This window comes from Meleagris gallopavo, chromosome 14, assembly GCF_000146605.3.
Source record: "Meleagris gallopavo isolate NT-WF06-2002-E0010 breed Aviagen turkey brand Nicholas breeding stock chromosome 14, Turkey_5.1, whole genome shotgun sequence".
Lineage (NCBI taxonomy): Eukaryota > Metazoa > Chordata > Aves > Galliformes > Phasianidae > Meleagris > Meleagris gallopavo.
The window spans coordinates 15,232,016-15,253,314 of NC_015024.2; the positions used below are offsets into that span (position 1 = coordinate 15,232,016).

A 21,299-nucleotide genomic window follows, 5' to 3' on the forward strand; every position below is an offset into this window, starting at 1 on the left:
TTTTTTCCGGGGGCGCGGATCCGCGGATCCCTCCGCCCTTCTAGTCACGGAACCGGGCCGAACCAGCCCGTAAACCGTTGACACTCCTCTAAATCTCCGCTATGTTCCTGTGCCCGAGCCTGTCTCTACGTAAATGAAGCATTCAGTGGTTTGGCTTTGCTCTCACAGAAAGGCTTAGTGGTGTTTTTGATGAAGGATCTTCTTATGTATGTGATTCAGCAACTCAGATGTGCTCCTTCCCTGCTTGTGGGGTACCAGGGAGATGTAGGACATCCCAGCAGATTACTGGAAGTCTCTTGCAGCTGTATCTCACCAGTTGAGAGCTGGGAATTTTGGATTTTTACCGTCTGCTCTTAGAATGTATGTTCTGTCCTAGTTCAAATTGGCAAGGCCCGAACTCTCTTGAAACACTTCTGCTGGATGAGCTTTGCCCAAATGTCATGCCCTGGGTCTCAATATAGGCCTGGCCAGGTGCTTTTTGGCACAGGGACTGAGGGCAATAGGTTGTGTTATCTGCCAGCAGAATGATGGAGATTAAAGGGGGAGAAAAGAGGTGACAGAGGAAGGCCTGGGGCACAGCCTGCTAAAAAACAAAACAACAAAAAAAACACAGAACATGCAGTCTTCTGTTGGTGGACATCTGGATCTTGGAATTTTTCTGCTCCTTCTCCTGGGAGCGTGAGCGATGCAGATTTTGTTCTGTATTGTCACCCAGGCAGGGTGAGAGCATAAGTGATGTCTGATGCTGATGGAGGAAAAGGACTGTGTGCAAATGCTGTCAGATGAGCAGGGTCTATTGTCAGAGTAATACATTCTAAGATAAGAGTTACAGAAATCAACTCATTTACTGCAACTTAATTTTTCATCTTTGGAGTAGATAAAGTGAAAAATAGATTTATCTGGGTAGCATAACTCTTACTGGTGGTGATAGGAAAATTGATTATGTAGCTGGGGACCAACAAAGCGAGTGCTGTTCTTATCACAGTAGACTTGTGTATTGAGTTGCACTGCGATTTAGTGCAACAAATCAGATTAAGCTCTCCAGAAATGCTATCTTGAGTATGCTTTGCTGTGCAGCAGACTTTGGAAAATAACTCAAGCAGAGCGACTCTGTGCTTTGGCACAGCACTTCTGTCGGGTAGAAGGGATAAGGAAAGGCTGAAAGGTGCTGGGAGAGGACTCGGTGATCCTTATGGGTCCCTTCCAACTCAGGGTGTTCTATGACTGGGGGCAGTAATGGGGCAGTGTGGATGAAGAGATATCCAGGATGTGCTTTAGCCTATTGTCAGCTGTTCCTAAACTGGGAAACCTCTTCCAGCTGTATGGTAAGATAGAGTTAACGTGGATGATGAGGGAGGCTGAAGAGGTGGCTCAGCACCTTGAAATCCTCCTGCTGAGCTGCAGGTCCTGTGTGAAGCCGGGTGATGGGTGGCTGTGGCTCTGGGCTAAGGACAGACCTCTGCAGCCCCACAGCTTTTCCCAGTGTGCCCCATGGCTGGTGGGTTTGTGGTTGGCTAGTGGGGTTTGTTTGGTTGTTTCCTACTCTGTACTTAAAAACTTTTAACCTTAGTGCTAAAGAAAAATACCATTGTCTATTAGTATGACTGGAACGAAAGATGAATTGCGAGTTAGCCTTGAGCGAACTGTCAATCTGACTTTGATAGCCCATCACTTAAAAGGTCCTTTTATGTTTATGAAAAAGCATGACGTCAAAGCCAGGGGAAAAAATACCAATTCTTAGGGCTAAACTTGCACGGCTCCAAGAAGAGCTCTTGTGAACTGTTTGTTTCTCTACATGCGTGGCTAATTAGCGTAGGTTACTATAAGTCTGGGCAGTGGCATTCAAGTGCTTCTGGTTTGGGGCAGCTTTTTCATGGTGCTTCCATGCATGAGTCTCTGACTGGAGTAGCATAAAAGAAAAGGATACTGCAGTCACTTCTCTCACAATCGTATAAGTATTATGCTGGAAATGCTTGAGTATAATCATTATCAGGTGAGTTGTTATTTGCAGACTGACTTTAAAACCTGTTGCTAAGAAGGCTTAAATATACAGGAAATCCTTTTTCTCTGATGTCTAGTATGCTTTATTTAATTTCTTCCACAAAAATGAATGGGGGACATGCATGTCAGTTGTAATGGCAATAGAAGTTGCTTTAATAGAACTCTTCGATACAAAAAACATTTCAGAGTATTATTATATCTCAGTTTCTGTACCTTTTGATATAGCTGTTAATGATAAAAGAAACATGATAGCGTTTCCAAGATATAGGTGAAATTTTTTGCATGAAAAATAAGACCTTTTTCTCTTGCTTACTTAAGCTGAATGAGAATAGTTCAGTGTGATAGATACATTTACAAATATAAAATATGGAATATTCTATATTATGCTTGATTTGACCTGAGACACTTCTTATCTTGCATTGCATTTGTATAATGTGTTGTTAAACAGACTGTCTTAGTGACTGTATATGATTTAGGCCATATATCTGAGAGATGAATAATCTGGAGGCAAAAATTCTTCTTTTTTTTTTTTTTCCCAAATAATGCTATTTGAATTAAATATTTAAAAAAAAAATTGAATGTAAACTAAATAATGTAATTTGTTCTTTAGTTCAAATTTGCTGACAGATAGCAATTGATCCAATTTGGTTTTAGTTGGAGGCTATCAACGAGTAAAACAAGTCCTGCTATGCTGCTTATTTCTCCACCTTTGTGTAAAAATAAGCGTCGTGTATCTGAAGGTCTAAACAGAGAAGTGCCATTCCTGGAGTATCTGTGTAAACTGGAAAGCCCAAGCATGGATTTTAAGTGATAAATCTTGTTATGTAGAAGAGTAATTGGAACTTGTTGGTTTACCATTAGGACAGTTATTGAAACATTATCTCATAAACTCATTCTTCGCCACTGAATGTGAATTAGCAAAGCGCTGAGTTCCTTGGAACGGCACAGGTTTGTACTTTGAATCAAATGCTGCTGGGCTGGTGTATGTCACAAACGTATAGGCCAGCTTGGTTCCACATGTAATTACGCTGTAAAACAATAAAGCTCTCTTAACTCCTGTCATATAGGTGCAGACTCACCTTGAGAATCCAACCAAGTACCATATTCAGCAAGCCCAGCGGCAGCAGGTAAAGCAGTACCTCTCTACCACTCTAGCAAATAAACATGCCAACCAAGCCCTGAGCTTGCCATGTCCAAACCAGCCTGGTGATCATGTCATGCCGCCTGGAACTGGGAGCAGCGCACCCAACAGTCCAATGGCTATGCTCACCCTCAACTCCAACTGTGAAAAAGAGGTAATACGCTCTCATTGTGTATATTCTTCACTGAAATAGAATCGCGTTCTGCCTTCTTTCTGTTTCGAACCGTATTTGCTCATCGTTGGGTTACGTTTGGCTCATTTTCTGAACTTTTTCACTGGAAAATGCAATTACTACTTCCCTGTCTCCCTGGTGAATATATTTGTATACAATGTTTGGGCAGAAAAACTGGCTGTAACTTCCTCTATAAACTATTTTATCTAGTTTATACTTATTAAAACTTTTTCTTCTCGCTTGCTTGATGCACACAATGAATAATTGACCTTTGGAGAGTACAAAGCAGTTTTGTAAGCTGTAGCTTTCTGGAATAATGTTATTTATGGCTCATTCACTATAGGGAGAGCAAAGAACATAAATAATAACTGAAAAATTCAGATCTTTTTTGGTGAGATTTTTAGAGTTTTTAGAAATTTTTGCAGTAAAACCTGAACAAGTCTCTTGCTTAGCTGGAATGCCAGATGATCTCAGCTAACATGTCCTTAGATGTTACTGATTTGCTGTTTTGATGCTCAGTGCTGCAAATATGAAACTTCTGTAGCCTATGCACAGAAGTCATTCTCCATCTTAATCTTTGCTGGCAAAACCTGAGGTGGATGTTTTATGTGCTCAGGTGCAGAAGGGAGATTAAGTGAAAGATAACAGCAGTTACAAGAATCATGTTAATAATTTTGCATCTTGACAAACAAGAGAATTGTAGAGCTGCCCTCGTCCCCAAGCCTTTGTGCTGGAGTTTTAATACAGATGCACTCTCTGCTAAAGGAAAACGTTTTTCCAAGCTGGATAACAGTTATTGCAAAATTGTTTTCACACATGCGAGAGAATGTACTTGTGCTCCATGGCTTCAAAAGAAGTGAAAATCAAAGATCCATCTCAGTTGTACCCAAATATTTTTTTTCCCTCAAGTTATTTACAGCTTTGCTTTACTGTGTCATCAGGCCCGTGTGTGCATGACAACATTTAAATTGTGTTCTTTTTGGGACTGAGACTGTGCCATGAACTCAGATCCATGCTTTGCTTTTTTTTCTTCTTTTTTTCCTTTTTATTTCTGCAGGGATTTTATAAATTTGAAGAGCAAAGCAGGGTCGAGAGTGAGTGCCCGGCTCTGAATACCCACTCACGAGCATCATGCATGCAGGTACTGGATGACACAGGACTTGGAGCACTGAACGCTTTCTGATGAGAATATTTATTTGAAGTGATGATAAATTCTAAACTTGCCCACTAATGTTTTTAAGAAGTTGAATGTAAAACAACAACAAAAAAATTCTTAAATTATAAATCTGCTGTATCCTTGCATATTAGCATCAACAACCTGAAAAAGGCTTAATGCTTTTCTAGAACTGTAGTGCTACAGCAGAATAACAATATCAAGCATGCTTTAGGATCTTATTCCAGGAAGTCTTTCTAAATCAATTTTCCTAAAATTGCATGTATGCGTTGCTGCCTTGATAGTTTGGAAGACCCCGTTTCTGTGTAATTTATGCACTTATGGGGGGAGAAGAGAGAAACAGCTTTAATCGATCTGTGATGTCTTTTTTTTTTTACTTCTTATTTCTAATTATTATTTTGAGCAAAATGTTTTTTATTCTAGTTACAAGACTTCAGGTGGGCTGTGCATGTCGATTCTTTTCTTGCCCTTACTTCCAGTGAGCCAGTGTTATTCATTCTTGGCCATACCTTCTTGTGCTGATTTGAAAGCTCCCTAAACTACTATTTCAATCATCAGTTTTGCTTGTTTTATTTTTTACTGCCATTTAAGCTCTACATAGAGAAAAAAGAAATAGACAATCTGTAAGACAACTCAGAGCATCTTAGTGGGTGCTTGGAAGACAATGTTTCTCCAGACTGTGCAGGATCCTGCAGAAGAATCTTCCAGAAGATTTCTTGCATCACATAGTATTATCACTGAGCTGCTCTTGGGTGGTGCTTCCTGGGAGGGCATATTATGTCAAATAACTCCACTGTTGAAGAAGGGCAGCCTTTCACCAGCAAGCCTTAGTTTTATTTCCTTCCTCCTGAGGATACTGGGCCTCAAGCATTGCTGTCTGTACATGGGTTTTTACCCACTTTGGCTGAGACCAAAGGTGGGCAGGCAGAGCTGGAGCCCTGTGTTTGGTGATGGGAAAGTGTTGGGACTTGTACAGAATCAGGGAAGAGTGTTTCACGCTCTGTATGACTCACACAGGCCTCAATATTCTGTGCTTTTCCAGGTAGGAATAGCTTGTATAATAATCTAGTAACTGCTGATTGGAGACGTGGGTTAGATCATGAAGCCTCAAGCTTTGTCGTGGTCTGTCTCCCTGGCTGGATAGTGGGATTGGATTTGGAATATAGCAGAGTGGCAGAAACCTCCTCTGCTTTGGCCCAGACTGCGGAGAACCAGCACGTTGCTGAAGTGCTCTGTTAGACCTTTGTATCTTGTTGGTTAACGATTTTGTAAGTTTTATTGTTTTTATATAACTTTTATTTTTCATTGTTCTCCTTTACTGCTGCAGATGGATGATGTGATCGATGACATAATTAGTCTGGAATCAAGTTACAATGAAGAAATCCTTGGCTTGATGGACCCAGCCTTGCAAATGGCAAATACGGTACAATGGTCTTTTGCTTTGCCTATTAAGCCTAGCTGCTGCTCCTGAAGAGAACGCAAAACAAGTGTAACTACTTCTTCTCTGAGCAATTTATTAGTGGTTGTCGTGCTGTCCTGTAGCAAGGTTCTCTTTGAGAATGTTAACATACACAGTTGCAGTGAAAAACATGAGCTTAAAAATGCTGGAGTCAGGAAGAAGGAATACAAAGGACAATTCTGTTTTTCTTATTTTGAATTCAAGTTAGCCAGTGAGAAGATTGTAGCAGTGGAGTGAATTGAACTAACAGAAATAAGCTTATATCCACTGATGTTAATGGTTGTGTTAATGGACATCAAAGTTGACTTCAGAAAACCTGGAAGGAGCCTCTGGTGGCCCATGTGTGAACGTAAGAAACTGAATACTATACTTAGGCATGTTTTAGCATCCTTGTCCAAACCTGTTGTCATGCCACTGTGAAGCTTCAAGATCATTTCCTTAGCTTAGCCTGATTCCAAGTGAACACCTTAGTTAGATGACAGCAAACATGGTACAAAGTTTAAACAGAGAACAAACGAACATAAAAAAAAAAAAGGCAAAGAAAAACCTCCACAAAACAAATCAAAGGTGAAGAAATAAAGCTTAAAAACTGAACAAGGGAGGAAGGGGTGTAGGAAGCCTGGGACAAAAGGCAAGAGTGCAGAGATGTGTAGATTGATGAGCAAGGGAGGGTGGCATGCTACCTCTATGTTGCCATTTCTGTTTGCTGTTTCACATTGCTGCGAGCATTAACATAATCGTACTTCTGGCATAATCTTATTTTGATCTTTTGGAGGGGGTAGCTCTAGTAAATTTTTTGCTTTCGGCTTAAGTGCTGTTAGATCTGGCTGAGTAGATGTCAGCCAGTGCTGGCGTCTGGTTCTTTTTTTATCTAGTGCCAAAATTTACAGCTCACCACATAGCATCAATTTAGCAGCACAGGTTTACGTTTGCTGTCAGTAATTGTCTGATGTCATGTAGCCTAGTGCCATGCTCCCACAGATTCCCACAGCCCTCTTGGAGGCATGGGACATACCACAGGAAATGACCCAACAGACTCCCTCATTAAACAGTACCCTTTGAGTGGACTGAGAAATAACTGCTGTGTCCTACTGGAAAGAACTTAAATTAAAGATGACTTCAAAAGAGCATAAGTCCAGGCATTTGAGAGAAAAACTTAAAAACCCATGAAAAGGGAAAAATTTTCAAGATGCTCATTATTTTCTCTAAGGGTTTGAATTTGTCTGCAGTCCTTTCTCTGAAGTTCCACTGGATTAGGACCCATTAAATGAGAGGAAACTCAAACTTGTTTGTGCTTCTCTTCCATTCTCATTTTACAGGGACTTCAGCAGTGGTTCTTTGCTTCCAGAGTAACACGTAACAGCATTCAGTGCCAGGAGCCCACGTAGTCAGTATTTTGGATAGTCTTTCCTTCATGCTGTATGACAGTAAACATTATAAAGACTTCCTGATCTGTGTTTGCTTTGTGCTTTTACCAGTCCACATGCAAATTTGCTATCGGATCGTTTCTCTTTCCTGTTGCCAGCCTTTTCATTCTTAGAAGAGGTGCAGATCCATTTAAAAGAAGTTGAAGTGACTTTTAAACTTGAACTGCTCAAGTTGTTTGAATTAACTAAGAGCAGCATCATGCTTTCCACTTAAATTAGTCTTTCAGAAATTGTTAATGTGATGTGGATGTAAAGAAAGGATATGTAATAGCAGAACTAAATATACTAATACTCTTAAACCGCTGGATTAAAAAAAAAAAGCAGCATATTTCAGTCCTGAATTAACCTGGTACCAGTCCTGAATTAACCTGGTACCAGTCTTGAAGTGATGGAAATAAAGCCATGTTTCTGAAAATAGGTTTGGGGAAAAAATAAACCTGATGCAACAAACACTTTTCTTTTGGAATAGGATTTAGCTCTTAAAACACAATATTTTACTAATGAGGAATAAATGTCTGTAGACTGAGCTAAGCAGAGGTAGAAAAAAAATCAAGAGAGGAAATGGTCTAAAGAGATGCAACCTATAAATAGCTGTGCTGAGACTGCAACAAAGGCTGCTATTGTTCTGTAACCAACAAAGAATGAAAGGACTGGTTTGTTACATTTGGTAACAGTACTTAATTGATAAGCAAAATCAGGGGTTTATGTGTAGAACAAGCTGAGGGACGTTTCCAAGTACCTCTTAATTGAAGAGGGCTCCTTGCAGTAAACTGCCTAGGGATGTATTTGTAAACTTGAGTACTGGGTCACAGGTTAACCAGCTTTGCTTCTGTGCTGAAAGGTGTCACAGAATGGTCACTGGTTTTGCTGAGAGGGTTTTCTACTTAGCAATTCAATTACTAAGTCACATCTAGGTAATGTATAAAGTACTTGTGTATGTTGAGTTGAAATGGCAGCTCGTTCATCCAGCTGATAACTTCTAGCATGTGCATGCTGCTCCACTTCTACATGTGACTTCCTTATGGAAGCTGAACCCCAAAAGTAGCAGTCATATTTCAGAAACTGTCACTGAGCACGTGCTTATAGATAAGTAAGAGAACAATGCACTACATCCTGGCTAACAGGATCCTTCCAGTGATTACTTTACAGAACCTTACACAAAAATCTAAGTGTTAACAAATATGGTGCTTGCATGGGGACATCACAAACCTTTTGTAGCAGGCAGAGTCCATCTTGCATCAAGTCAGCTTGGTGACCTTGATTGTTCTCCATGTTTCGTTATAAGCTGAATGCTTCACCCAGGGTTTGAGATGCTAATTTCCATTTTTTTCAGAGGAATTTTTTTTCCCCCCTGAAATTCCTAATTAGATTTCATGTCTTGATCTGAATGTCAAGTTCTGGGCCTATAAACAAGTCCTTTGTGCTCTCACTGTACTTAAAAGCATGAATAGAAAAAATATATCCAAGTCAGAAGGCTGTATGACGCTGGTGCTGCTCCTGTCTCGGATGTATTGAAGGACCAAAAGATATGAGGATGAGCCTTGTAGAGTAGCAAGTGAGATTATGGTTGCAGTGGCATTAATGCAGATGTGCCACAACTAGGAAGGGCCATTATGAAGGACAGCTGGGACCTTAGATTTATTTGCTGTGTTTTTAATACACAATTCTAATTTGAATTCAGAAGCTAAGGGAGCTCATGGATTCGTAGCATAGATCTTGGTGAGAATTCAGGTACATTTTCCCTCTGTCACCTAACGACTCAACCAGAGGACTTCGTTTTTACTGTTGGCCACTGTCTGCTTAGGTTTTGTCTCAACAAATCTCAGTGTGTCTTCTAGGTGATGGTGCTTTAATGAATGCATATCAGCTTTGTTTCTTGTGGTAGCTCTAAATGGCAGATAAATTTTCTTATGTTTCAGTCTGTCAAGGACCGTCAGTAGGAGTTTAATAGTCTGTGCTGTGACTCACTCCATTGTATTCCACAGCATTATTTACATGGGTGTAAAGTTAATATTCTGATCAGTGCAGGATCAGTGTCTCAGAGGGACTGGTTTTCTCTACAGCAAAGATAAGTGTTGCCACTCAGATAAGATATGAAAATGTTTTACACCTGTCTTCTCAAAAGCTAGTTTGAAAACAAAGAGTAGACAGGTAAAATAATCCACTCAGGATAAATGTAAATTTCTTTAGGTTTACATTTGAATGGAAAGGGGTAGTTCTGATCAGTCTTATTGGAATGATTTCTTAGTATTTCTTCACAAATCTCATCGTTCAAACATTCCTAAATATGAATAACAGAATGAATAAGTGAAGAAACGTAATGTCAGAATCATCTTCTTCCAACTGGTGCTTATTTTTGTTAAGCAAGGTGAAAAGCAAATTGACTTGAAACTTACAAAATGTTTTCTGTGCAAGGAGCTTTCAAGTCTCATGAAGAATGTGATTGATGAATAGTGTCTTCTGTCAAGCAGGTAACAACTTGCTAAGCACATCAACTCGCATGGTGCTGGAAAAGGAGGCATCCTCTTTCTGTAGGCTCTTTCAGATTTTTTGCATAAGAGAAGTGATGAGGGCAAAGTACACTGAAAGATAAGAGGGAACAATACCGCATTACTGACAGCCAGTGTTACCTCTTCTTTTTTAAGACTTTGTAACTTCAATTGAGCTGTGCTTCCTTTAAAAGAAAAAAAGAGAAATGTCTGCACTTTCAGAAGAAAGAGAGAACAGAGCTTTCCCAGTGTAGGTGGTTTATTCCTCATGCCCATGCATTATGCATAACTGTTACTGACCTTATTGCAAACTCTGTTTGCACAGATTTCTTAGGAGAGGTCAACTCATTTCTTCCGTGCAAAGCTTTTTATAAGGGCAAACTAAATGATCATTCTCCTTGTTTATCTTTTCCAGTTACCAGTGTCTGGGAATTTGATTGACCTTTATGGCAACCAAAGCATGCCTCCTCCAGGACTTAACATCAGCAACTCCTGTCCAGCTAATCTTCCTAATATAAAAAGGGAGCTCACAGGTAAATACATCTAAAATACCACCTTGGAGGTATGGTGTAATTGTTTTGAATTCAAGTGATCCTGGACATAATCTCTGTTACAGTAAAGAAAATATGGACGAAAAGCTATGTTTTCCTTTGCAGCCAATTTCTTAGCAGCAAATACATTACCTGGCAATACAGTTTGTATTTGTGTTAGGTGTGGGTTCACTGTGACAAATTAAGACAAAATCCTTAATTATTGGAGTCAGATTTGCTCATTTGAAACGTGTCACAGGAAACTTGCATGCAACTCTTGCAGAGCTCTCTCCTAGTTTGAGCCTGTATCTTTGGTCAGTGTTAAAAATTAACAAGTTGACACCTGGAGTCTCTCTGGGATTCATGCTGAGGAATACTGCATGGTGAGGCTTTCTTCTAGTAGGGGACAGCAATGAACAAATAACTTGTGAAATCTAGGAGTCAGTGTCCTACGTAATGTGAAATGTGGCACTTAAAAATATTTTAAATTGAGGTGAAAATGAAGTGTCCTTTGAAGTTCTTGTCACATCATTTCTTCCAGTAGTGAAGTTGATCTCATCTGAATAGGCTGCAGGAGTTAAGAGGAGGAAACGGGGACGTTACTAATGTAGTTTAAAGGATTAGAAGGGAAGTTCCATGTTCTCGAGCCTATTTTATTTTTACTGTTTTGTTTTGCCTGTAGATAAAAGCATGCAACCACATGTAGGATACAATATACAAAGCAAACTTGTCTGCAAAAGATAAATATAGATCTGTTGGAGAACCAGTTACAAAATCACCTTAATATCCACAAATGGTTGTTCTTAAGCCCAGCTGAGATTGTGCTGTTGCTGATGTGAAAACTCACAGGCTAACTCAGTTGCAGAGCAGGTTCTGGTCAGGAATTAGTTCAAGTAGAGCAATTTTAATAACCCAGGAGTCAGCTTCTCAGGAGGAAATGCCACATTTCTGAGCTGGTGGATATTTGGGTTTATACAACTGCACAGAATTTGAGTTCAGCACCAAAGGAAGATACACTAACTGCACAATGACTTGTGGCAGTTAGAGAAACTTGATCACCATACTTAACTATGTTAAGAGGAGGGTGGGGGGGGATGAGATCTACTCAAGGTCCTACGTTACGCACGGCTTAATTGCTCCAGTTATAAAAAGTTACAGGCAGCTGTAGACTGTGAGCTAAACACCCAGCTTGCCAGATATCTAGTCTGGTGGATTCACTGCAAATGATTGTGTAATACTTTGGGTGAAGAAGGCAGAAGAAGGTGGAAAACAAATGGGTGAAATGGTTTTATGGAAGTCCTCAGTTTGTCAAAATAGACCTGAACGTCAAATGTCAACATTCAGCCTTTACCTGTAAACAGAAACGATTTAGATGAGTTCTTTTTCTTTTCAAAACAAGTGGTAGCAGATTACATTTAACTTACAAGAAGTTTAGTAATTAAACTCAAATTTAACAGCAGTTGCTTTGATATTGATCTGGCCAAGCCTTTGACTATTGATAGTATTTTCTGACAACTAGTGACTCTTATATCCGTATGGTATTGCAGACATAAGTCTAGGTGAGAAAGATTTCTTCTTATGTACCACAGAAGTTTTCCATAGAGACTGTAGTTTAATCTGTATGTGTACAAGTGTGGAATAGTTTTTGGTTCTCTATTTCTTGATAATGCTGTAGGAACTAAATTGGAGCTAGCTTGCAATATTAAAATCTAGCATTTGTCAAAAACCTTTCTTCATCCTAGCGTGTAAACATCAAAATGATAAAGAAAGGAAAAAATCAATTCTATTATCTCAGCATCTCATGTTGATGGTTGTTATGAGTTGTCAGCTGTAGTTACTGAAGCACTAAATGGGAATCCTGCTCAGCCTCAAGTGCAGTTTCAATCAGTTTTGTCCTTACAAACCTCATGTCTGGTTTCGTACAGCAATGTCAGATTAAGTCCAGATTTCTTTAAGACATGCCATAATCTTTCAAGCTTTTTTGGGATCCTTTGGGAGTGTTTCATTGGGAAGCATATGTCTTGTTACACTGCATGTAATGCTGGGGTAGCCAGCTTTCAGTGCTCCAAAGGAAATGCCACCAGTTCTTGTGGATTGAATGAGATCTAATTCATATTCCATTAAAAAGAAAATAATACAGGAAAAGATCTCATTTGAGTGAAGATTTAAGGACTTTACCACACCTTTTTCAAAAGTTTAAAATGAATTAGAATAAATGTTAAAATAGTTGAAATTGTTGGAGAAATGTAAGATCAAATGAGAACTGAAAACACAGCATTTTTAGTAGGTCACTAAAGTTATACCTTCAGTATTGTGGTGATGTGCATGTATTGCCATGAAAGGGCATAGTCTCAATTCCGATGAGAAGAGCTGCTGACTCCCGGCTGCTTCACATCCTGTGCTGGGAGCAATGCAATAAGCATGTTGTTCCTCTAGTTCAGCATGTGAGTGTGTTGTCTGCATGTGTACGTAGGAGAAAGGTATGTTGCATTTCAGCAACACGTTGTCCTCAAATGCCCTGCTGAATCCAGGCCTCCGTGAGAAATGCTCTCATCATGAAAGTCAGCGTAGGAAATGTGGGAACAGAAGGCTCTGCAGGTTAAGCTGAATACCAGCACTGGGTTTTAGTAAGCACAGCTTGTTACAGGCCCTCCTCACTTCTTGGGGAGAGTGTAATGATTTATTTGATAATTTATAATCAATCTTCTTTCTCTAATGTTTCACAACTGAAGTGTTATGTTTGAATTGCTTTAATTCTAATTACTTCATTCACATGCACAGCATGTATTTTTCCTACAGAGTCAGAAGCAAGAGCACTGGCTAAGGAGAGGCAAAAGAAAGACAATCACAACTTGAGTAAGTTTAATTCTTCATTTTTAACTTTTAAATTTTAGTAAATATTTCAGGCTTTAAGTATCGAAGTGCTAGATTTATATGTCCCAGTGATGTCCTCCATGAAGTTTGTAGTAGTGGTTCATTATATTATTCCCATAAATAAAACATCTCTAATCCTCTTGAATAGTGTGCTTAAAACTACTATTCAACTTCCACTTTTTTTTTGGAAAAAACTTTAGTAAGTGGTATCATTCAAAGTAGGATTCTGTTTATTTGGACTTTCTCAAAGCATGCACTCAAAGGTGTTGCTGTCAGCAGAGACACTGAGAGCAACATCTAACCCAATTGCTTTTAACAAATTTCATCTTGCACTATTTGACTTAAAAATTATCTTAAATTTAAGATATATGGTCAGTTTATAGTGTTACACTGAGTACGCTCACTGATGCTTGACATGTGTACTCAAAGAGTACATATTGTGTCCCTGTTCATTGCAGGGTGTTGGGCTAGGTGGCCTTTAGAGGTCCCTTCCAACTCTAAGGATTCTGATTCTATATAAGCAAGTCTACATTTTGTGTTCCTTTTCCTGCTCTGGGATTTCCTTGAGTGTATAAACTCCTGTCTCTGGATTTTGTTATACTTTTCCCTTGGAAAACATACATTTCTCATTCTTCTTGGCGTCGTATGTTAACAACCATCATATTTTCAGTCTCATTTTAGATTTGCCACTTCAAAAGCCCCACACTTTTAAAGTACAGATAGAACTTCTGCTTCAGTGTGTCCATGAGTAGGAGAGCAAAATAATTTACTGTGCTACTAGATTTTAAGCTTCAGGAATAATTTCAAAGGAGTTTAAAGAACTCTTTAATGAGAAGCTTTCTACTTTGTAATTAAGTGAATATTGCTTGTAACATTTGTGCTGTTTTTCCTAAAGTTGAACGAAGAAGAAGATTTAATATTAATGATCGTATAAAAGAATTGGGCACCTTGATACCCAAGTCAAATGACCCGTAAGTATAATGTGCCCCAGGGGTCTGTGGGAGGGAGGTGTTGAAAGAAAAAAAAAAAAATACTTAGGGGAGAGAGGAAAAAGTTTTAAAGCATGAAAACACAAATAAGTGTTTGTGGTAAGTTCCCAGAAAGGCTGGTTGTAGTTCCTTTAGGTGATTTCAGCGTTACTGACTTGTGTTAACTTTTAGTTAATGCTGGTTCAAAAGCAAGGAGCCCTTCTCACCCCAGAGCTTGAAAAAGCAGCATTTGAATCAGAATCATTGAGGCTTTGGGGGAGAACTTCCATTATTTTTTAACTTATAGCTACTTCCTTAGAGGCCCTTTAGCTTCCTCTAAGGCAAGGCAATATTATGTATAATCAGCCTACAGAACAGGTGGATCTTTGGTCTGATAATCAATACTGAACTTTATTTTAAAAAGTCAGTGTGGGAAAGAAGGTGATGCAGGCAATCTCTGTGTGTGGTGGGAATATGTGGGAGAGGCAGTATGGGAGCCATGTGCCCCTCACTGAAGGAGCTTCACACCTAGGTTACAACTTGACATTTGTGTTTTTAGTTAAGTTTAAAGCTCCCAAATTCTCTGCTGTGTTGGACTTTTTTCTCCCTGCTATAACACAGCTGTGATACAGTGCTGCCAGAAGGATTACTGCAAGCTCGAGGACCTCATGACTCTTTCTACAGAAGCACCAGCTCATAAGGCACATAAATGTGCCTTTATGAATGCAAGAACCCTTGCAGTCTTTTAATTACCCAGCTGAAATCAGGCAATCACCCATAGAGCAAGCAGTATGATTTTCTTGAGTGGTGTATTGTGGCTTTTTTTTTTTTTTGCTGTTGTTTGCACAGAGAAAAGGGGAAGGAGCTCAGGACTTCATCCCTCTGTGCAGTGCTGTTCCCAGAGCAGAGGGCACAGGCTATGGGAAGCCCAAACCTCTTGAGCAGTGCTCGGGCTCTGCATCCTTCATCTGGGACTGTGCTCACTGCGATTTGCCTTGCAAGAGCTGTGCTCTGGCCCCCTCTAGCGCATTTCAAAAGCCTTCTGCATTCATCAGCTTGGCAGGAATATTATATAACGTGGGGTGTAATCCTAGCTGCTGGTATGAAGGCACTGACTTCCACATGAAGTCTCCCTGAGAGTCTTAGCTTTTCCTTTTGTGTTGATTTCAAAGGGATATGCGATGGAATAAGGGAACTATTCTAAAAGCATCAGTGGACTACATCCGTAAGCTGCAAAGAGAACAGCAACGCACAAAGGAACTTGAGAACAGACAGAAGAAATTGGAACATGCCAACAGGCACCTGCTGCTCAGAATACAGGTTTGCTGATAAATAATTTGCCAATTCTCTTGGTGTTGTAGTGGGCGGCTGCAAATAGTTGTGACTGAAGCTTGTTAGTAGGAATTTGGGCTATGGAGAGCCACAATTCTAATTCGTGGTAACCAGTGCTGAGATGGCCGCAGGATTTTTAGGAAGTAAAGCAGGATCCATTAGTTTTCAAAAGTAAAAAATACAAGTCATGCACACACAAATCAAGCACACCAAACAAACAGCTGAAGCCCTCTGCAGGCAGGTTGCTGTGTGCCAGGCTTGCTACAGGAGAGCCCTGAGCCACAGCTAATCCACAAAGCAGATAACGAAGCTAGAAATACCTGAGAGTCAAATGTGGCAGCAAACAGCTTTAAAAATAGAACAGCCTGGCATGAGCTTCAGCACAGCTTTTGTACTTCACTGAGCAGTCTGTTTGCTCGAGTGAGAAGATAAAAAACATGGGCCCTTCTTCTGCAGGGCTAAGTCAGATCACTTTTTAAGCATCTTTCATCTTCTTTTCCTTTACCCATGTGCTCTGGTTCCTTCTTCAATCAAAATAATAATTTAAAAAAAAAACCTAACCCTTGAATAATGGGAAATATATCTTCCAGCAAATAACCTGAAGTCTGTATTTTCCCTTTTTGTGTTGATTGTGATTGACTGTGGAATAAAGAGCTCCTGTGTACTCTGATTTTGGCACATTATCTGGTGGAATTGCTGCTGCTTCTACCTTCTCTGATCCTACAGCATGCCATTACAAGCTTGTTGTCTTAGTGTGGAAATGGAAAGGGCTGTTAATCAGCCTCAGTGATAAGAATATCCAGGAACAGGGCAATCACAGCAGTGATTGTGACTGCTTAACGTAATGCATAAATAGAAGCAAAACATCTCTCTTACTGCCATATTTGAAAAAGGGCACTTACTTGTTTCATTACCTGCCTTCAGTCAAATGCATCTGTGATGAAATAGGAGAGTGGGCTTGAAGCCTTTTACAAGCAGGGTTCTTTGAAACTTTGTGTGAACTCCAAAGCCTTCCTATGACTTTCCTGTATATTTTTAGTGCAGGAGTAATATTGCTCAGTTCTGGCTGACCTCTTCACTTTCCCCTTTACGAGAGCTTCAGAGTGAGAAGCGTGCATTGCAGTGTTGCAGCTGGAAGTAGCCACCTCATATGGACAAACTCTACTTTCCTATACAACTTTTAAAAAGCACGTAGCCTCTGTTTCTGCTATTTCAGTTTTTTTTCAGCTCTTCCAGTGTCAAGCTTCTAAAGCATGATGCTGGTTTTAGAAGGGGCCTGAGGGGAATGCATCTGTTCTGCAGGGCGTTGAGGTGGATTCTGAGAACTGTGAAGGACCTGTATTCAGTAGTATTCATCCACCTCTTCAGGAGAATATTATTTGGATGAAAATCTGCAGGGTAAGAGTATGCAAGGTGCAGATGTTTGCTACTATCAGAAAAGGAGGAAGCAGTTTGTGTCCAACAAAAGAAAACTGTAGGTCAGGTTACACGAGATCATCAGATGACAGATCTTGCTTTCAGATTGTTAATTTCCCTTTTTATCCTCTTTCCCAGGAACTTGAGATGCAAGCTCGGGCACATGGACTGTCCCTTGTTCCATCCACAGGCCTTTGCTCCCCTGATATGGTCAACAGGGTCATCAAACAAGAACCTGTGCTGGACAACTGCAACCAAGACCTCATGCCGCACCACACAGACCTGTCTTGCACTACCACCCTTGATCTCACTGATGGTACCATCACCTTCAGTGACAACCTCGGAAATGTGACTGAACCAACTGGCACTTACAGTGTTCCTGCAAAAATGGGATCCAAACTGGAAGATATCTTGATGGACGATACCCTCTCCCCTGTAGGAGTAACCGACCCACTGCTTTCTTCTGTGTCTCCTGGTGCATCAAAAACGAGTAGCAGGCGGAGCAGTGTGAGCATGGAGGACACTGATCATGCTTGTTAGCAAATACTTGGCACACCTTTCATAAACTGCTTTGGTTCTTGATCAGTAGATTAAATATTTTGCCTTTTGTAGAAATTTTTTGATTTTTTTTCTTGTGCTTCATCAGTAGCCCAGTGTGTGCGTGTGTGTATATATTATATATATAGGATTTTTTTTAGAATTTTTGTGAAGAAACTTGTATATTCTATTTTAAAACTACCAATGCCTCCGATTATATTGTACAGCATATGTACAGTATCTGTGAACTGGATTCGCCGAGAACTTTTGAACTGGTCAAATCTACTCAAAGCAATAGAATTACAAATGACGAGTCTGCTTCTGTTCGGGGGGAAGGAGAGTCATAGAATTGTAAATGCAACCTATTTACGTGGAGACAAAATGTAAAGTTACAGAATGTAAAGATACCAAAAAAGAAGTCCAATTTGTAATTGTATTGATTTAATAGTGCTGCCTTAAAGATACAGTGTCTCTCAAACTTTGATCCTTATAGACAAGTATTTAGGGAAGAAAAAAAGCAAACCACTCTGTTCTATTCGGAATACAAGAAATAACAAAAGTGTTAAGAAATCCTCTTTGTGTTGATGGTGATATAAAAAGCTCTTGCTGAAAATGAAATAGAAATTACAGGGAGATGTGAGTCTCTTCCTCAGAGTGCTCTTTGATTTTACTCTGAGCTGATTTGGGTTTTCCTTTTGATCATGGTACGACTTTCTTTTAGATTTTAGTTTTGTTTTATAACAGGCATTGATGACTTGCCACCAGTAAACCAAGAAAGGAGCACTATGGGTTGGTATGCACTCTTTGGACGATAATAATTGATAGGTTTTAACAGCTGGGCACATTACGTTGTACATATCTAATTGGCTTTGTTTTTTTTTAAATTGCATTGTACAGTTTATTCTGATTTGCATGGGTTCCTCAGTTACCTTCAGCCTTTCGTTTTAAATATATTTGTATTTCCTTTGTAAGAATTTGCCTCTTAATATTGCAACATTTCTTTTTTTGACATTTTAAAAACTCATTGGAAGTTTTCTGCGTTCTTTGTAAACACTTGAAAGGAAGCTTTTATGCAGGGTTCTGTGTTTTAAGAGAGATTTTGAAAATATTTTGTATATTACAGTCTCACTTTGAAAATGTTTTTAAACACGTTTAAGGTAGAGTTCAAATGTAGATTAGGTAATAAACAAAACTTGTAGAGAAACTGAACTTACGTATTTATTTTTAGTGATACAGAAGAAGTAGTAATATGCTTGGAAACATAACTATGTAGTAGATATACCCGTCATAGTAATTTGTGTTTTATTTCAGCACTGGCGCTGACATTAAAAAAAAACAACAAAAACAACGACAAAAAACAAAAACAAAAAAAAGAGTAAATTACTGTATCTGCAAATAACTGTTACTTGATAACAATGTTATTAATTTTTAACATGCAACAATGTTGTAAAAGTAGTTTGGTGCATTATCTACTCAAGTGTAGTCCTATGCAATAACAGTAGTTATACTTGTATTATATCAAGCCTAGATGTTTTACAGAGATGACATATGGTGTTAGGAGCTAAACTGGTTGAATGGATTTCTCAATAGCAGCCTACAAATGACTTGCAAGTGGCAGGCAAGCATATCTCATTCAGAATGAAGTGCCTTAAACTCTAGTTGTAGTCTTCCCCGACTAGCACTGACTGAAGTGTGACATAGGAGAGAGCAAAGGGTGTTGTTTGTAGGAGGTTGAAGTATGGCGTGGTGCCTATGTGTAGAAAACAAGAGCTTCCCATTCTCCTTTGTGCTACACTGGAAATGATAGAGAATAAAATAAAAAAAACCTAAAACAACATAGCAGAACAGTTAATGACTTGAGTGCCAGTTTGGCAGGCTCTGTAAGGAAACCGTGGTCACAACGGTTGCAGTGTTCAGAACTTCAATGTGAATTGACAGGGATGGGGCAGCACTGTAGCTGGGGAGTTCTGTAGCTGTGCTGGGGCTCCCCGAGCTCTCAGATGAGCATTTTTCCTACAAAGGCATCCTTGGAGTGCCCGGCCCCGTGACTCCTGGTGCTGGCAGCAGCGGTCGTGGGGCTCGGCAGGGTTGCAGCTTTCTGTGATAGTGCTTTGGGGTTGCTCTGTCCCTGCATTAGCCTGGATGCAGCTGCTGGGCTGTGGCTTTTTTGAAGGAGGAACTGGAGTTATGTGATAACGATGCCTCGCCCCAGACAGTTTTTGGAACTGTGTCTTTCCTTTGGTGGGTGAAGCTCTGGCCCGGAGAGGATGTGCTACATCCATCTGGGTACTCAGGGCAGGAGGTGCTCTGTTTCTGCAGCTCCAGGCTGAGTGTGCAGGTATGAACTTCTGGTGTTGCTGTTTGCTAATGGTGGCAGGTGAAGAAGATCAGGGCTGTGACATGACATGATTGTGGCTGTAACACAGGGCTGCATTACCTTTCCTGTTGGTAAAGGGTACCTTAAAATGGGGCAGTTCTGTAGTGTTATGCAGTGAAATCAGGGTGTGCTCCCATGGGTGTAGAAACTGAAAACCACTGAGTATATTGAATAAGGCTTTTAGTTTGATGTCTATGCTGGTCATTCAGAAACTGAAGTCTAAACTGTGGTATACAAATACTCTTCATGCTTACATGAAACCACTGGTACTCAGTGGCAGCCCTGACTTCTGAATTTTTGGCTCTGTGCTGTGTGGAGGTGAGTTAGGACTCCAAGCTGTTGTATCAAGAGCTGTGTTTCTTGCTAAAAGTGACAGTGACTGCAGCAGTGGGACCACGCGTTCTGTGTGCTGTGTTGCTCTGGGGTAACACACAACTCAACTGTGACAGTTTGTTGTTCCCCCACCCGTTCCTGTAGGCTGCAGCCCTCTGAGTTTTCTCATTTTTGAGTGGAGACACGTTCCTTGTGCAGTGGGGGCATCTCCAGGAGATGCAGACCTCTTGGGTACTTGGTGATGTTATTCCCCTTCTGTGCATTGTGGGATGTGTATGACTGTGATATTTTACAGGGGATACCAAACAGAGGGCAGAGACAGCAATTAGAGGCAGAGATGGAGCAAGATGGACAGTTGTTGTCCCTCTGCCTCTCTGATGACATTGTGTGTGACACTGGGCCCTAGGGGTTGGGGTGCTGACCAGTTCTCACTTTGCCAAAGCTATGCTACCACCAGGAACGTGCAGAGCACCGTGGAGTTCTTCCTTTCTGCTTTTGGCCTAGAAAGCAATATTTAACTCTTACAACCTGTAAAAGCAAAAAAGGTACGCAAGGAAAGCACAAAGCACAAAATAATGCACTTACGTTTATATTTGTTTGACATAAAATGCACTGGGGGGGAAGCTGATGTTGATAATAGTATAAATACCTATATTTCTTGAAGAAGTGACATTAATTACTGCCTCTTGCTATAATGCTTGGTACTGTAATGTTGATATTCATCTGCTGTTGACTGCAGCAATAATTTGTGTATGGTCCATAGCACTGTAAATTATGGATCAATATTAATGTATCCAATGAAATAATTTGAACTGTTGTTCTTGATAGATGGATTAAAGCATTTGGTTTTTCACATACGTCTGTGTAAGCCACTCGTTTTCTGTGTAAGTGAACCTTGTTGATTTCTTTGTGCGTTCGAAGTCCCAGCCATGCTCCTGTGTCCATGGCCTGGCAGTGAGTGTCTCCATGTGCCCAATGTCACCCCGCAGATCTGGCTGCACCAGGGCTGTCCAGTTGTGTGTGTATTGCTGTAGCACCAGGGGCTGGAGCTGTGGAACAGATCCCGCTT

At 40.2% G+C, this 21,299-nt stretch overlaps 1 protein-coding gene across 8 annotated transcripts in view; it reads left to right on the top strand.

The window, feature by feature from the left end:
- MITF (melanocyte inducing transcription factor) overlaps nt 1-21,087 on the top strand; it is a 91,922-nt gene extending 70,835 nt beyond the window's left edge. Inside the window, exons 1-9 of one of the 8 annotated variants that reach the window (XM_019620214.2) lie at nt 47-1,993; nt 3,069-3,296; nt 4,372-4,455; nt 5,816-5,911; nt 10,279-10,396; nt 13,175-13,249; nt 14,163-14,238; nt 15,408-15,555; nt 17,122-21,087. In XM_019620214.2, coding sequence (XP_019475759.1) covers nt 1,961-1,993; nt 3,069-3,296; nt 4,372-4,455; nt 5,816-5,911; nt 10,279-10,396; nt 13,175-13,249; nt 14,163-14,238; nt 15,408-15,555; nt 17,122-17,523 — 1,260 coding nt within the window. In that variant the 5' untranslated portion in view covers nt 47-1,960 and the 3' untranslated portion in view covers nt 17,524-21,087. Of the gene's footprint in view, nt 1-46; nt 1,994-3,068; nt 3,297-4,371; nt 4,456-5,815; nt 5,912-10,278; nt 10,397-13,174; nt 13,250-14,162; nt 14,239-15,407; nt 15,556-17,121 lie in introns of those variants that run through there. The other 7 variants (XM_019620215.2, XM_003210181.4, XM_010718716.3 and 4 more) reach the window with 7 other exon arrangements.
- The last annotated feature ends 212 nt before the right edge of the window (nt 21,088-21,299 follow it).